Source organism: Corvus kubaryi, unplaced genomic scaffold (assembly GCF_017639235.1).
Source record: "Corvus kubaryi isolate FWS band 111438036 unplaced genomic scaffold, C.kubaryi_AGA036_p1.0 78, whole genome shotgun sequence".
Taxonomy (NCBI): Eukaryota; Metazoa; Chordata; class Aves; order Passeriformes; family Corvidae; genus Corvus; species Corvus kubaryi.
The window spans coordinates 830,807-846,409 of record NW_024582065.1 but is presented as its reverse complement, the minus strand read 5'-3'; the positions used below and the strand labels follow the sequence as shown (position 1 = coordinate 846,409).

At 50.2% G+C, this 15,603-nt stretch overlaps 1 protein-coding gene across 4 annotated transcripts in view; it reads left to right on the top strand.

Moving 5' to 3' along the window:
- ZNF618 (zinc finger protein 618) overlaps positions 1-15,603 on the top strand; it is a 132,387-nt gene that overhangs the window by 61,248 nt on the left and 55,536 nt on the right. For 3 of the 4 annotated variants that reach the window (XM_042052741.1, XM_042052740.1, XM_042052739.1), the window contains exons 3-5: positions 4,204-4,460; positions 8,576-8,671; positions 11,710-11,787. In XM_042052741.1, coding sequence (XP_041908675.1) covers positions 4,204-4,460; positions 8,576-8,671; positions 11,710-11,787 — 431 coding nt within the window. The remainder of the gene's footprint in view (positions 1-4,203; positions 4,461-8,575; positions 8,672-11,709; positions 11,788-15,603) is intronic. The other variant, XM_042052742.1, reaches the window with a different exon arrangement.

Here is a 15,603-nt window from a genome sequence, read left to right as displayed (position 1 = left end):
CTTTCTGAGCCTTTCCAGCAGTTGTGCCTCAGCTCCAGAAGTGCTGCCACAGAACAGGAGGGGCAGAACCAGGCCTGGACACAGCTGAGGCCTGATGTCTTCCCTCCCCCAGGCAGGATGTTCTCCTGTGTCTCTCAGGGAATTTTTGGAGAACAAGAATGTTCCGGATCTCCTGCTGCTTCATCCTCATCTCCAAGAGGAGGCTCTTTGTGCTGCAATTCAGCACAACACTGAGCAAGTGCAGCATCATGGGCTTGCAAGGGCTGATCCAAGGACCAAAGGACTGGGGATGCAGTGATGCTTTACTGGCTCACCTCCCCTGTGCGTGGTGGAGGCTGTGGTGACTCCTGTCTTCCAAGGAAAACTCATTCTGCTGGGGCTGTGCATGTACCCCTTTCCATCCTGCCTGAAGTTTGCCAGTGTCAGTAGTTTGCTTTTCCTTCCTGTTTTGCTCTGAGATGTTGGTACTCTTTCCCCAGCCAAACCAGGAGGCTTCAAACTCTGCTGTCCCATGAGGATCATTCCCTGAGCCCAGCTCTCCCCTGCACCCTTGGGAACATTTATATCCCAATCAGCTACTGAGCTTTGGAAAAGCCTGGGCTGATCCTGGTTCTGCTCTAGCCACAGAAGCACTACCTGGATTTCACAGGGGACCACAAGAAAGTGATGCTCGTTCCTGCTGGGAGAGCTGGATTGTGGAATTGGAGGCACTGCTGCCTCCTCCTCCTCTCCAGAGCTGTGCAGCCCCAGCTGAGGCACCAAGAGGCTTTTGGAGAGCTCAGCCCTGCTCCCAGGAGTGTCAGTGCTGCTGTTTGTATGGTTTCACTTGTTTTTGAGGGGAACAGCAGGCTCCCTTCAGGGCTTGTGAGCCATGAAATCATGTGGAAGAAAGTTGCTGAAGTATTTGGGGCTGTGTCCTTCTGCACATCAGGTACCTGCTCAGGGTTAGAACATATGGGGCAATGAATTGCTCTCAGTTAATATTTGCAGGGTTAGGTCCCACCCAGGAGCAGACATTCCAGCTGGGAAGTTACTTTCTTGGCAGAGCTGGATCCACAAAGTCAGTGTGCATGAAGGGCAAAGGTTCTGAGGGTCCTTTGGTCTGGTCTAATAATTTATCTATTCCTGCAGCTCCAGGCCACCACGTGTGGCCATTGCACGTCTGTACTGGGGACCTGGGGCCAGCCAGACACACAGCTCTGGTTTTGGGAACTCGGGGGGATCTGTTCTCCCTGAGCACATCCTTTGGAAAAGGGCTGTTCCAGTGGACCATCTGTGCTAATGTTTGATGCCTCATTTCAGCTGGTTCCAGCTTCCAGCAATGAGCTCGCACTCGACTCTCCCCAGCCAAGTTAAGGCAAGACAGTATTTTCTCCCCATGAAGATGATGTGCTGCAATCAAATCATCTTCCAGTCTTCTTTTGGCATGAGAAACAGATTGGAGAGTTTGGTCTCACAGAGTCATAAAGTGTCTTTTCCCAGTCTTGAACCATTACAGTGCTGTGTTTTGGAACCATCTTCAGCTTTTCTGATCACCTCTGAAACCTGAGGCTGCTCACTGTGTCTGCAGCATGTGGGGAGTGGCTTCACCACAGCTTCAGACAGGGAGGAAACAACCTCCTTGTTCCATCTCAGGCACCTGAACTGAAAATTTGGTCAGTTCTTCAGCTCAGAGTGTGGCTCTGTGTGGTTGCAGCACCACGTGGGTGCATCCACAGTCCTGGACTTGTCTGACTGTGCTGCAGCCACTGGTGTTGGGCAGAGCCAGCTACAGAGAGAGGGAGCCACTGGTGCCGTGTCCCTTTCACAGCCTTTGCTCTCCACCCTTCCATGGCTCCACCCATAATTTTTAGCAACAGTGGTGTTAAATTTAATTCCAGAGCATGAATAAATCTGTCCCACATCAACCATTCCAGGAGTCCTGTGGAAATGCCTCTCTCTATTCAGGGGCAATGCGCAGGGAGAACAGCTTTGCCTCGCAGCACGGGGCCCGTTGCTGATTTGGTTTGTGTTTGTGACCCATGCAATGCTGGGCATCATCAGAAAGTCTTTGTATTCTTGCCCCTTTTATAACCTCCTCAGAAGGCTGTAACCTCAGTCTCACTGCCACTTGTATCAGTTTCCAATCCCAAATCACTTGGCTCATGCCTGGATTTTCCTGGTTTTGCCCAGGACGGGCAGGTCCCGGTTGCTGTGGCATCGATAACTGAGCTCACACTGCCTGCTCCCACCTTTCAGCCTCCCAGTGGGAATTGCACTGGCTGGCTTTGATCTTCCTCCACAGTCCTCGCCGAGGAAGGGAAGATTTTCCTATCTACCCTGTCACTGCCTTTATCAGTGTTTTGCATTCCACACCTTCCGGGTTTGATTTATTTGTGATCAGTCCCACTCTTTTCTGATCCCTGAGTGTTCTGTACTCACTGCCTTCCCCTTGGAAGGGTGCTGAGCCATGCCATGGTGGCTGAGATTGATGGGCCTGTGGCACACCCAATAATATTACCGTAAAGACTGCCCAGTTTTCAACCACATCTTCTCTGTCTCAGTCCATCTTTCTCACTTGTAAGAGCCCTGTATGATTTTGGGAACACAGCGGAGGGAGTATGTGTGAGGAGGCAGGAAATGAGTGGGAAGGCAGGTCAAGGCTAATTCTCTCTGTTTAGGCGCTATTAATTGTACATTTCATCCCATAATGAGAATGAAGGGATGAATAATAAAATCTCTGGCAATAGGATGTGCCTGACCCAGTTTGAAATAGCGACTCCATGTCCGTGTGGGAGGTTGGGCAGTAATTACTGGGGGATTGTTCTCTCTGTTCCTCTGCTCCCCTCATCCCTGTCCTCCCAGGAGCTCCACACTTCCACCTCCAGTTGCACCATCCTGGCTTCTCTGCGAGCTCCATAACCTGTGGCAGAACCCACTGCAGGTTCTGGTTCTCTAACACTGCAATTCATACTTTGTCCTGATGAACTTTATGATGTTCCAAGCCATGGGATTTTTTCTCTGTCACATGATCTGATGATCATCCACAAGATCAGCCTAGTTTTCACTTTATTTTGTTACTTCTGCCTAAAATGTTTTCAAACACCTTTGGCTGTTCCCAGTGTTTACATGACTCTAAATATGTCCCTGTGGTTTCTGTTTCTGGGTAGTCTGAGCCATTATATATTTAGTTCTGATTTCTGCACAAACTGAACCAGCAATTATTTTATCTTTGTATTGCATGTTGGAGTGTATTAATAACCAGTATAAAAAACTGGGAGTCCATAAAGAGTGGTGCTAAAGGAGCTCCACTGCCATATTCCCACATCCTTGTCTGGTGGGCTCACACCCCCTTTGTCACCACAGCGCCTGTTGATGTTGTTTTACAGCTTTGAGTTGTCCAGATTCCTTTTCTTAATGGATTTTGAATAGTTGTTTAGATTGTTTTCTCCCAAAACCCCCAGCTTTCTCTTTCCCAGATGAAAACACGTGCTATTTCCCAACGGGTTTCTGAGCACAGTGGACCCCTCCGCCTTTCCCCCATCATCAGGCTTTCCCTGTCATCCCCAATAGCTGTATCTGTCCATAATGTGGTAGTCTCCCTAAATATCCTCATCCTGCAGATGATCCCCTTTGATCAGCACTGTGTATATTCAATAAAGCCTCTGAATACCATGGGATGTCAGGTTGCTTGAAGGGATAAAAGAGAAGATGCGATGCAGGGTGGAGATAGCTCCAAATTAAAAATGTCAGGGAATCATAGAATCATTTAGGTTGGAAAAGACCTTGAAGATCATCAAGTCAAACTTAATCCAGCAGTGCCAGGTCCACCAGTGACCCACGTCCTCAGGTGCCACAGGAGAATATGGCTTTGCGTGTATGGACTGGTGTTGGCAAATACCTGCAGTCAGAGCTGCTGGAGCTGTGCCTGTGGCCTGCTGGCAACCAGGGCAAGTTCTGTGCTCTTCTTTAGGGGTCCAGTGTGTTTATGAGCACCACTGTTGTTTGTGATGATTAAGGTTATTTTCATTACTAGCAAATCATTTTACTGCTTTTGTCCGATTAAATTTTAATTACTTACCATGTATGGCAGACACACATACTTATTAATATGCTTCTTTTCAATAACCTGCATAAACCAGAGTACCTTGAATTAGGTCCTGGTGATGAGAAAACGAGCACTGGGCATTGAGGATTCATGTTCTCTCCTCTTTTCCCCCTCAGGGAGTGTTTGAAGAGGAGCCCGCGGAGCCCAAAAGCCGAGGGCTCCGACTCGGTGACATCTCAGTCCTCCCCCAGTGAAGAGGCTGGAATGATGACTGAGGTGAAAGTGAAGACAGAGGTACCAGATGACTACATCGAGGAGGTGATCTGGCAGGACGACACCAAAGATTCCAAGAAGAACATCAAGGACGGGCCGGGGGATGTGCCTGCGGAGATCTGCGTGGTCATCGGCGGCGTGCGCAACCAGCAGACGCTCGGTAAGACATGGCACGAGGCACCATTTCCTGAGGGCTGTGGGGACAGGATGAGCCTCTGGAGAGCTGGGCCTGGACACCCAGCTCTGCTGGAGGGCCCGGAGCCAGGGTGAACATCAATCTCAGGGTCCTGGCTCAGGGTTATTGACCTTCTGTGTCTGTTTGCACCTGGTCGCCCCTAAAGGCTCAGCCAAGATCAGAAAGAAAAAGCTCCTTATCTTCTTTTGGCATGTTCAGGGACCTGCCCATCAGTCACCTGCAGCTCCTGGTGAGCCCAGGGCTGGGGGTGTGTTTGACATGGAGGAGGAACTTGGAAAGGAAAGTCTGAGAAACAGCTGGGGTGTTTTGAGGAAAGCTGCTCTGAGGAATGTGGATGCTTTCTGTAAATGAGACTGAGCTCAGGAGCAGGTTTTACAGGTTGCTGTTTGTTTGTTTTTCTGATCACTCCTCAGTTGTGGGAATACTTTTGACTCTGGGCTGGCTGTGGTGTGCCCTGTTCCAAACAGTGCTTCCTGTCCCCACCCCACCTCCTGCTGTGATGAGAAGAAGCTTTTTCTTTTTTTCTGTGAACATCAAACTGTCCTCTCCTCCTGCTCCAGGGAAAGGGGTTTCCTGTGGGAACCTGCCAAGCCACCACTCTTGCACTGCCTCTGTTGTCCCCAGCCTGGAGCAGGTCCCTGCAGTGTCTCTGAGATCCAAAGGCAGTTGCTAATAAAAAGAAGGAAGAGCAGTTGGACCAGGTTTCCTTTAAGGGACTCAGAAGGAAGCTAATTTCAGCTGCCCAGCATTGCAGTTGGGGTTGGTTTGTCTTGCAGGGGGAGAGAAAAAGAGGAATTGATGTTGGATTTTCTCCTGGGTTTTGTTCATCATTGTCCACACTGCTGGAGAGAAACCTGGGAGGTGTCATTAGCTGGTGATTGTCTCAGAAGCATCGTTGTTCTTCCTGTCCTCCTTTCCACCACAGGACAGCCACTAAGAACAGCAGGGTGGGACAGTCAGTGCTGTCTGTGCAGGTCTAGGGAAAGCCTAAGAAGTCCATAAATACTTCTGACATAAAGATTTTACAGTTTGGAAGAAATACTCTGTATTTTCAGAGTTTTTGTGCCTCTGCAGCTCTTGAGTGGTTGATCAGTACATGGGCAAAGCTGAAAAGCATCCCTGGTGTCCTGGGAGGGAGAGGTGGAGCTACCACTGATGGGCAGCAGTGGGAGCTTCTCCTCCAGCCACGGCCACCAGTCCTTGGTGAAAGCATCTGCAGGTTGGGTGTTTGCCCTGTAGGAGCCTCTTCTCCCCTCAGCTCCTGGCTGTGCTCCGCAGTCGGTGTCCCCTGGCAATGGTGGTTTCCAACTGAGCGTGGCTGTGCTGCTGTGCAGTGGGGAGGGGCTTTTGCTCTTGGCTGATGTGGGTGGACTGGAGGGGAAGGCAGGGAGGAGCTGCTGAGGGCACTGAGTTTGTTCAGCTGCAGCAGAGGAGACTGAGGGGAGACCTCACCAGGGGCTGCAGCTCCTCCCGAGGGGCAGCTCCAATCTCTGCTCTGTGGTGAACAGGGACAGCACCCAGGGAGCGGCTGGAGCTGGGCCAGGGCAGGCCCAGGCTGAGAGCAGGGAAAGGTTCTTCCCCCAGAGGGTGCTGGGCACTGCCCAGGCTCCCCAGGGAATGGGCACGGCCCCGAGGCTGCCAGAGCTCCAGGAGCGTTTGGACAGCGCTGCCAGGGATGCCCAGGGTGGGGCTGTTGGGGGGTCTGTGCAGGGCCAGGGGTTGGACTGGATGGTCCTGGTGGGTCCTTTCAGTTTAGGCTATCCCATGGTTCTGTGATTCTATGGATAGCACTGGGGACAGACTGGTGTGAGGGGGGCACTCTCAAAGTGTGGGCACTGTGGGGAGAGGGACAGATTGATTGACCAGTTACAAGTGGTGGTTGAAAGCTCTATAAACTGGAGAGCTTCTGTCTGCAAGGGCCTTTTCCAATGAAACACACATTGCGTTGGTTATTGTAAAGCCTGGGCTTCTGTAAAGGCAGCTTGGTCTGGAGGTGATGGGAGTTGGTGCCAGTTCCTTTGTGAACAGAGCCCTGGAGGTGCCCTGCTTGTCTGCCATTCACATGACCCTCATTTTTGGGTAGGTGGCTCTGAGTATCTCCTGTTTGGCCACCAGGTCGTGTGCTCTGTGTGCACAGCCCGTGGTGCCTGGAGAGCAGCTCCTTGTGTTTGCTGAGCTCTGGCACCCGGTCCCCTCCATGCCCCCACAGAAATCACACACGGGCACCGTGTCCATCTCTGCAGACACCAGGGTACCTCACACCAGGAATGTGCCCCGTGTGCCACTGCTCCACTGGCCATTCCAGCTGCTCCACTGGCCATAACAGCTGCTGCACTGGAGCAGCCTGAAGGTGTGACCCGCTGATGGTGCTGGTGCCTCCTGCCTCTGGACAAAAGGCTTTGTGACTTTGCTGCTGCTCCCCAGTACTTCCAGGAGTTTTCCTTGCCCTGGGATCTGGGAGCCTGTATCTGAATCACTTCCTCCATGCAGACAGGTGAGGCTTTGGTAGGATTTTATTCACCTTCATAGGGGAAGCTGAGACTGGAGGTGTTGAAAATGGTTATTTTTACAGCAATTGCTGACGAAGTGGTGAATCAGGAGTGAATGAATCCCCCTCCTCTGTGTGGAATTCCTGACCCCCAGCCTGTCTCCTTTCAGGGGGTGCTGGGACAGTGGGTTAAACGGGGGATGTGTCTGAGCCAGGACCATGGTGCTGAAGGCTCAGGGCACACGTGGCTCCAAGTGACAGCTTTCCTGCAGGGCTCAGCCTCAGGGCTTGGCTGAAATGCGCACTGCAAGATTTACATCTCTTTTCTGAGTCATGCATCTGCTCTATTTGTATTTTTAGTTGTTACTTGGAGCAATTTATAACAGGGATTCCCAGCTCAGTTGTTGCTATTCCCTTGCAGTGTTTACATCAAACCAGGCCTTGTGTCTTTTGCCTCCTGTTTACTTGCACAAGCTCCTGTCTCTCCCGCCACTTTGGACTACTCCAGACTCTGCCTCCATCCGTGTGGAGCATCCCAAACCCTGTGGGGGCTGTACTGGGTGGGATGGCTGGGGACAGTGGCCGCAGGGCCCCAGCTGAAGAGCCGGTGCCGTTTGTGGGTTTGGACCATTTTCCTTTCAGCTGCTTTTCCACAAAAGTCTTGCAATCCTGGGGGATCCCCCCTTGGGATCCCAAGCAGAGGAAGCCATTGGAGAGGTTGGCTCTAACCTGGCTCCTGTCAGCTGCAGCTGCTGTGGAGCCCCTACTCCCCCTGCACCCACCTGGCCCCCCACGGTACCCCAGATGCCCTGGCCCCAGGGCAGGGGTTCCTGCCCTGCACAGCTCAGAGATGCCACATTTCCTGCTCTTCTTTTCTTCCTTCTGGCAAGATTCACATGCTGACCTCAGGCCAGGGTCACCTGAAGAGCCCCAGCACATGGACACTTCTCAGGGCAGGGAGGTCAGGGCAGAGAGGCACAGAAGTCCCACCATGGAGCTGTCTGGAGAGGAGAGGAAAAGCAAAGAGCACTTGTGTTGTAATTGTGTTGTAAGGAGAAAGAGGGGGAGATTTTCAGATGTGGATCATTTCCTCTTGTTGGGAATAGCATCAGGTCAGTATTTGTGTTCTGGAGGACTGAGTTATCTGCGAGCTGATCGGGAGAAGTTTGGTACAAGACTCCTTAACCTCTCAATCTGCTCTCCCAATCTGGTGCTTTACAAGGAACATTTTGGAGAGGACTTTTCCAGTAATGCATTAGATCAGAAATGTTTCTGAGACAGAGTGAAGAGAGAATCCTTCTGCTCTGAGCCCCTCTGTCCATCTCCCTTGCACACACAGGGTTCATGCCATGATGCTGATGTCTCAGTGTCTGAGTTGCTCAGCATAGGAAATTCAAGAGCACTTTGGATTCTCCCTGGTGAAGTAAAATAATACTGCAGAAGCCTTAAGAAATTCTGTGAGACCTCTGACATCTTGTCAGAAAGCCACAGGGACAGATGGGTCTTGGAAATTTTTAATAGGCTTCAGCCTATTCCTTGGAAATGCATCCACTTTAAGGGCTTTTTTCTGATTTCTTTTTGCACAATTTAGATGGAAAAGCAGTGGAACGTGGCTCTCCCGTTGGATATACACGAAATCGATATTCAGGGACCTGGATTTTTGACCATGCATTGAGATACACGTCCGGTATGTGATGGAAGGGTGTGCAAGTCTAACCAGGGCTCAGGGAGCACAGAAAGCTCTGGAAGCAACGGGTGCATTGCCCGGATTCCAGCTGCGAGGCTCAGGAAAAGCCTGGCCCAACTGAGTGCACCAACTAACCCCAAACCTTCCCCATCTCCCCTCCTGCCACCACCAGCTGTACCCTGCATGACGTGCCCTGAGTGGACGATGACCTCGCTGCTGGTGTCCAAGGCCACGCGGGCGCGTTCTCTGCAAGGCCTTAACACACAGCAATGTCCTCCTTCCTGCACTTCACCTTCCCCCCACTCTAACAGCACATTTTTTGTGGCAAGCCACCCCTCCTTTCTCTAGTGTGAAGGCCTGTGGTGAGCTGAGCACACAGCTGTGGCCGCTGGGTTGTCTCTCTGCCTCAGGTCTGTAACACACCTCCCTCACACCCTCCCCAACTCCCTGTGCTCCCAGGGCACTGCTCTACCCCCAGTGGGCAGGGGGTGAGTGCAGGTGCCCCCCTCAAAATTGGCTCCAACCTTCCCTGGGTTCCACTTGAGACCTGGGAGTTTCAGGGCACCTGCACAAAAGCCCTGGCCTGGGACATGTGGTCCCTCTCCTGCCTCAGCTCCTGCCCTTGATGTCCAGCACAGCCCCTGCACAAGGGCTACAGCTCGGGTTCACAGTGCAGACAGAAGGCACTGCACAGTTACCTGAACAGGTGACCCTCTTGGAGAACTCCTGCACAGCCAGTGCATTTCTGTGCTGCAGATTATCTCCAGAGGAAGTAGGAAATGCAACAAAAATGGAGAAAAATATTCAGCCTAGAGCCCCTTGCTGTGTTTGACCTGTTTGCACCAACTCATAGAATCACAGAATGCTTTGGGTTGGAAGGGACCTGCCATGGGCAGGGACACCTCCCACTGTCCCAGGCTGCTCCAAGCCCCAATGTCCAGCCTGGCCTTGGGCACTGCCAGGGATCCAGGGGCAGCCCCAGCTGCTCTGGGCACCCTGTGCCAGGGCCTGCCCACCATCCCAGGGAACAATTCCTTCCCAATCTCCCATCCAGCCCTGCCCTCTGGCAGTGGGAAGCCATTCCCTGTGTCCTGTCCCTCCAGCCTTTGTCCCCCGTCCCCTCCAGTTCTCCTGGAGCCACTTTAGGCCCTGCAAGGGGCTCTGAGGTCTCCCTGGAGCTTTCTCCTCTCCAGGTGAGCACCCCCAACTCAGTGGCCTCCTCTGGCCTCATTCCAACTCTTCCCCGTGCTCCGTGAGCAGCCAGCACCGTTGGGCTGTGGGTGGGCATCAGTCACATCGTGCTGTTGGTTCAGCTGAACCTCAGCTGTGCTCAGGGCTCCTGTTTATAGGGCCCAGGTGATGCTGAGTGCACTCGTCTGCTGCTTTGGGGTCCAGCTGGAAGAGTTTTCAGAAAAGAATTTTGGAGGCTGGTGGTGAAAATAACCAGTCCTTGAGCAGGGGAAATGAGGGCTGGCAAACACTGCCGACTTGCTGATATCCAGGATTTCACTCAGGCAGCCTCTGTGGAGTGACCACAGGTGGTGGCTGTCCCACAGATGTGTATCTATATAAAATACAGTGAGCTATGAAAATAAAAATGCTCTGGAGCAGATCAGACACAGCCAAGAGCCTGAGCTATCAGAATATGTGAGTATTTTCTCAGATGGGTACTCTGGTGTATCAGACTGTGGCGAATGGACTCTTTCAGCATCAGTGACAGAGGAGCCTCCCCAGCTCAGAGGACAGCCCCAAGTGGTGCTTTCAGTGATGGACAGGGAATTCAGGGCTCTGACACTCTGAAAGTGGGGTGTTTTCTTCCTAGGCTGTAAGAATGGGCTATGGGAAGGGGAAAAAGGACTGTGGGCAATAGTGTGTTCAGACAGCACCCTGGGTTTGTTCCTGCAAGAGCTCACTTTGAGTAGCTCCAGGTGAGTATTGCTGTGAATGCTGTTTGGGAAGGTTTATCTGGATGTGTGTCAATGTTTTTGTTCTCGTTTGTGGCTCCTCCCTGAGTTTTGCTGTTTGGCATGGTCAGGAAAAGATTGTTTCAAGGTTGTGTGAGGAAGGGTCCATGGAAATGGAATTCTGCATTTACACCAAATTAACTCAGCCCTTTTTTCTCCCACCTCCTCTTCAGCCAAGTGCTGCTCTCACCCTCCCAAAGAGCACCAAGGGGATCCCAGTTCCACAGCTCTGGTGGACAGCTAAGAAATGCAGTGAATGCTGCAAATCAGAGCCTGGAAAGTGAATTCATGGCCTATGCAACAAAGTGAAGTGGGGAAAAAAAGAGATTGAATCAACTCAAATAACAAATCTAAGGAAATTTCTGTCTGCCTGTTCAATAACAGAAGAGTCTAAATTCATGGCATAACTTCATCATTACAAATGGTTCTCCCAGCTCTGTTCCTCTGGTTTCATTTCAAATGACTGTTTGCAGATGTGTGTTTTCTGGAATTAGAGACACAAACTGAGAAGAGAGACTACTGTGGTCATGTGCTTTTCCTTAAAAAGGGCAAAAGTTCTATTTGTATCTATTTGGTTTCCTCTGGGTGGATATTTACCAAATCTCTGTGGGTTTCTTGGGAAATTTGTACATTGTGCATTTCTTGAGAAATTTTGAAAACTCCTGGCCTCAAGATAACATATTGCCTTCTTTTTTCAGTTGAAAAGGATTTTTTCCCAGCTACTAGGAACTTACTGAAAAGTAATTCAAGGTTATTTCTGTCCATAGGAAACATTAGTCATTATTATAAAATTATAAGTCAGGCTATTTTGAGCGTGGCCCTTTCACGTTAGCAAAGTTAAAAAGTTACACTGAAAATGTAAGTTCAGGGTAATATGCCAAGGAATCTTAAATAAGGCTGAAAGGAAGAATAGTGTCTGGGATAGTGATTTCCTGCATTTATCTCCATGAACCCTCCAAAAATTACTTTGCTGCAACGTGCACTCTTCTGCCCGCAGTTCATGGAGCAGTGTGCAGGGAGGCTGTTTTTCCTGATCTCCTATGGTGATGTGTGCTTCTCTCTCTTGTCTTCCAGGGTCTTACGAGTGTGGAATATGCGGGAAGAAATACAAGTATTACAACTGTTTCCAGACCCATGTGCGAGCACACAGAGGTATCTCACTCCTGCTGAAATCCTGGGAATCCTGGGTAGCACAGGGCCAGGGCAGGCCCAGGCTGAGAGCAGGGAAAGGTTCTTCCCCCAGAGGGTGCTGGGCACTGCCCAGGCTCCCCAGGGAATGGGCACGGCCCCGAGGCTGCCAGAGCTCCAGGAGCGTTTGGACAGCGCTGCCAGGGATGCCCAGGGTGGGGCTGTTGGGGGGTCTGTGCAGGGCCAGGGGTTGGACTCCTGGATGATCCCTGTGGGTCCCTTCCAGCTCAGGATATTCTGTGATTTTATGTCTATTTTCAGGAAGGTCTTGAAGGTTGCTCTGCTGCTTCCCTGGTCACCAGTAATTCTTCTCTGGGGTAGCCCATTGAGAGGGGCCCACTGATAAACTTTGGGGCTGTCTCAGCTTTGTGGTCTTTACTGCAGCAACATTTCTCCCCAGATCAGGAGCAGCTCCTGTGTTCGGGGTCAGTATTTACTGCCCAGGGCTCTTGAGGGCCTCACTGTGTGCAGGGGGAGCTGCAAATCACAGAATTTCTCCTGGCAGGTCCCAGTGGCAGCAGTGTGGTGACATCTCCTCGAGGTGCTCCATGCTCCTGCCCAGCTAGGAGTTCCATCCCTCCCTGAGAAGTCAGCGTGGGAGGATATAAATCAGATATGGGCATTGTGACTGCTGTATTTTTATGTTCAAATCAAAATGCTCCTTGAGCTGCCCCTGTACCCCTGCTGCCAGCTGAGGTCACTTCCCAAATGCACTGTGTGGATGAAAGGTCTCCTGCTTGGTCAGGAGTGGCTTGAGCTGAGTTTTCTGTAAGACTGAACAATCCAATATTGTGTAATTGCAGAAATGTGAAAGTTTGAGGTGGTTTGTTCAATCAAAGTGTAGTTTGCAGGGTTTGGAGCTCTGAAATACCAGAACAGCAGGGACTGGAAACCAGCTCCTCCTGTGCCTTTCTCTGGGTTTGTTTCCTGTCACTGAGGTGACACTGGAGTCACTGTGCTAAGCTGGCAGGAGCATCTGCTTAACTCCTCAGGTGTAACCAGTGGTTGAAAATCCAGGAATAATGGAGGCTAATATTAAGTTTTAAATGCTCAAACTCTCAAAAGTCAGCACATGCACGGCCAAGAAGTGAAGGTGCATCCTTAACTGCTCAGAGTTTGTCACAGTCTCATCCCTTAAGTGCATGGTTGCATATTCCTTATGTTCTGTTTAATATCACAGAGCTGCTTCTGTACCCCTGGATACACAGAATTGTTTTTCCATGCTGGTATTTCTTTTCTAAATACCAACAGAATTCCTTAAAGTCCTTTAAATGTAGCTGCAAGTAGCTTCACTCTGCATCTTAAGGAAAAAAATCCCAAAAATAATAGGGATATGCTTTACCATTACATCGCAGCATTGCAATAGTTTTGCAATAATAATTGTGGTATTTAAATCTGGGACAAGAATTGCTTTTATTTTACTTCTCTTCCCCAAGCACTATGGGATGTTTAATTCTGCTGGAATTTAGGAACTCTGTTAGTATGAGGTCACCTCCTAGTGTGTGATCTAATTGATTTGTATTTATTTCTATTTTGATAATGAAATTAAGCTATATATTAAATTATGTATATATAGACCTGTACATTTGATACCCATAGTTTTGACATGAACTCAGTGGAGGCACGACTTTACCTTTTGCTTCCAAGGTCTTTGTCATGTGTAGTTGTAGAAGATGGAAATTTTCAAAATTCTGAATGTGGAAATTTATCAGTAATTCTCACATCAGTGCTGGAGAAGCAGAATTTATATCTGTGATACTTAGAAAGTGTTGGTTTATGTTACTGTAAATGGATGCATGTAGTAGTAGCATTTAAAGTGCATTTGAATTGCCTTAAGACAATAAAAATACAAATGAGGTATTTATTCATCTACACTCTTCAGCAAGAAATGAAACTGCAAAGGTGATGCAGCTCTGGCAGTGGGATTCTCCCAGGGAGCTGAGGCACTGAGCAGAGTGTGCAGGTCTGCAGAGGAAGAACCTGCCAGGGAAAGGTTAAGGATGGGTAGGAAAAAAGAAGGAAGAGTTCTTTGGAAGAAAGCCCTGTGTTGTATTATCCATGAGCTGTGCATGGACTGGACCCGGAACAGTGTTGGGATGACAGAAGACTGCAGGAGTGAAGGGAATTTTTGTGAAAGATGCTTTTATTGCCCTAAGGCTTCATAGAGGAGAAGGGGCTGGGGCTGCCCCATGGTGGCAAACGTGGGGTAACGTGGTGGGATCATGGCACTGAAGGGGTCACTCTGCACGTTCCTGTTCTCCCTGTGATCTCCAGTCCATGTCTCAGACACAGTGCCAGGGCACTGGCAGCCAGCTCTCCCAGGGCTGCTTTCCTCGAAGCACTGGAATGTGAGCTCTCTTGGCCCATTCCGTGCAACTCTCAGCTGCCAGAAACTCCAATCCTGAGCCCTTCAGTTGTTTCTTTCTGGCTGGGCAAGGGAGGAGCCGGACTGCAATGGCAGGACCTGGATTCCCTCTTTGCAGGATGGATTTTCTGGGTGCCAGCCATGGCTTTCCCAAGGTCTGGCCACCCATCAGTCTTTCCCAAAGTTAGACTAATCCTGGGAGACTCACCAGCTCAGCATCAGAGGAGCTAGAACAAAGTGAGGCCCCTTTCTTCTCTTTAGGTTTTTTGGCCATTCCAGCAGGAATAGCTGCTGTTTGTGATTTGCTGAAGGATACACCCTGTCCCAGGCCTCTGCTCTCTGCTTGTTTGTGTGGTTCCTGTGTCGCTGACGGGCTGTGGCCAAGCCCTGGGATCATCCTGCAGATGGACAGAGCAGGGGATAGAAAAGGCTCAGCCCAGGGGAGAGCAGAGAAACTGGTGTTGATCTGCTTTGGACCTTTGGGGCAGAACAAAACATCTGTGTCATCAGCTCTTCTGTCACCGCTCAGTGACACAAAATGCAAGTTTTGGGGGCCTCCAGTTGTTCTTGCTTTGACCTGGGTTATTTCTGAGCTGGTTTTTGTGTCCAGGGCCCACTCTGGAGCTGTGGCAGGGGAGCCTGGGCCTTACAGCAGGGGGAAGGTCTGTCACCCTCTCTGCTCGTGCAGTCAAGCCATCCTTATCCACTGCTTGTTTTTCCCTGTGCAGAACTTAATGTCTTCTCAACCTTTGAGCTGTGCAGTTCCACATGAAGAGTTTTGCCCTGGCAACATCACATTTTTATTTGCAATGAGCATTTTTTTGAGAAATTTTCTGGATTTTTTTATAGCTGCACCTGCCTCCACTCCAGCTCTCTGTGGCAGACAAGCTGCGTTAGAGGTGACCTGTGTTCTTGAGGCTGATTTCTTTTCTCGTCTGCCTTCAGCAGCACGGGAGTTTATATCATAAAACGGGGCATTTTCTTAGTTTATTGAGTGTTCCCTGTGTTGCTGAGCATTGGCTGGAGAATTTCAGGGAGTGACTGCTCTGGCAGTTTGCAGAAGAGCTGAGACAGCTCTGCTTCAGGACGTGCTGCCTCGCAGGGACAAGTTCCCATTCTGCTTTCCCCTGAAAGCCGAGATCCAGGCACGGAAATCCCCATGTAAGGGCTCTGCAAAGAACCAGAAATGTAGGTAAGAAATTTCCCCACTATGTTTCATCGAGGAAGAAAGGAAAAGGTTGAGTTCCTTCCCCTTCAACTCCCTGAAACACACAAATAAAATAAAAAAGAAACCCAACAAAAAAGTTATGTTGCAGAGCTGAAAGGCTCCTTTGTGAGCTGCTGTGCAGCCCTGCAGGATCACAGCTCCTTCCTCCTGCTGGAGTTCAGCTGGAGCAGAGGGGCTGCGCATTCCT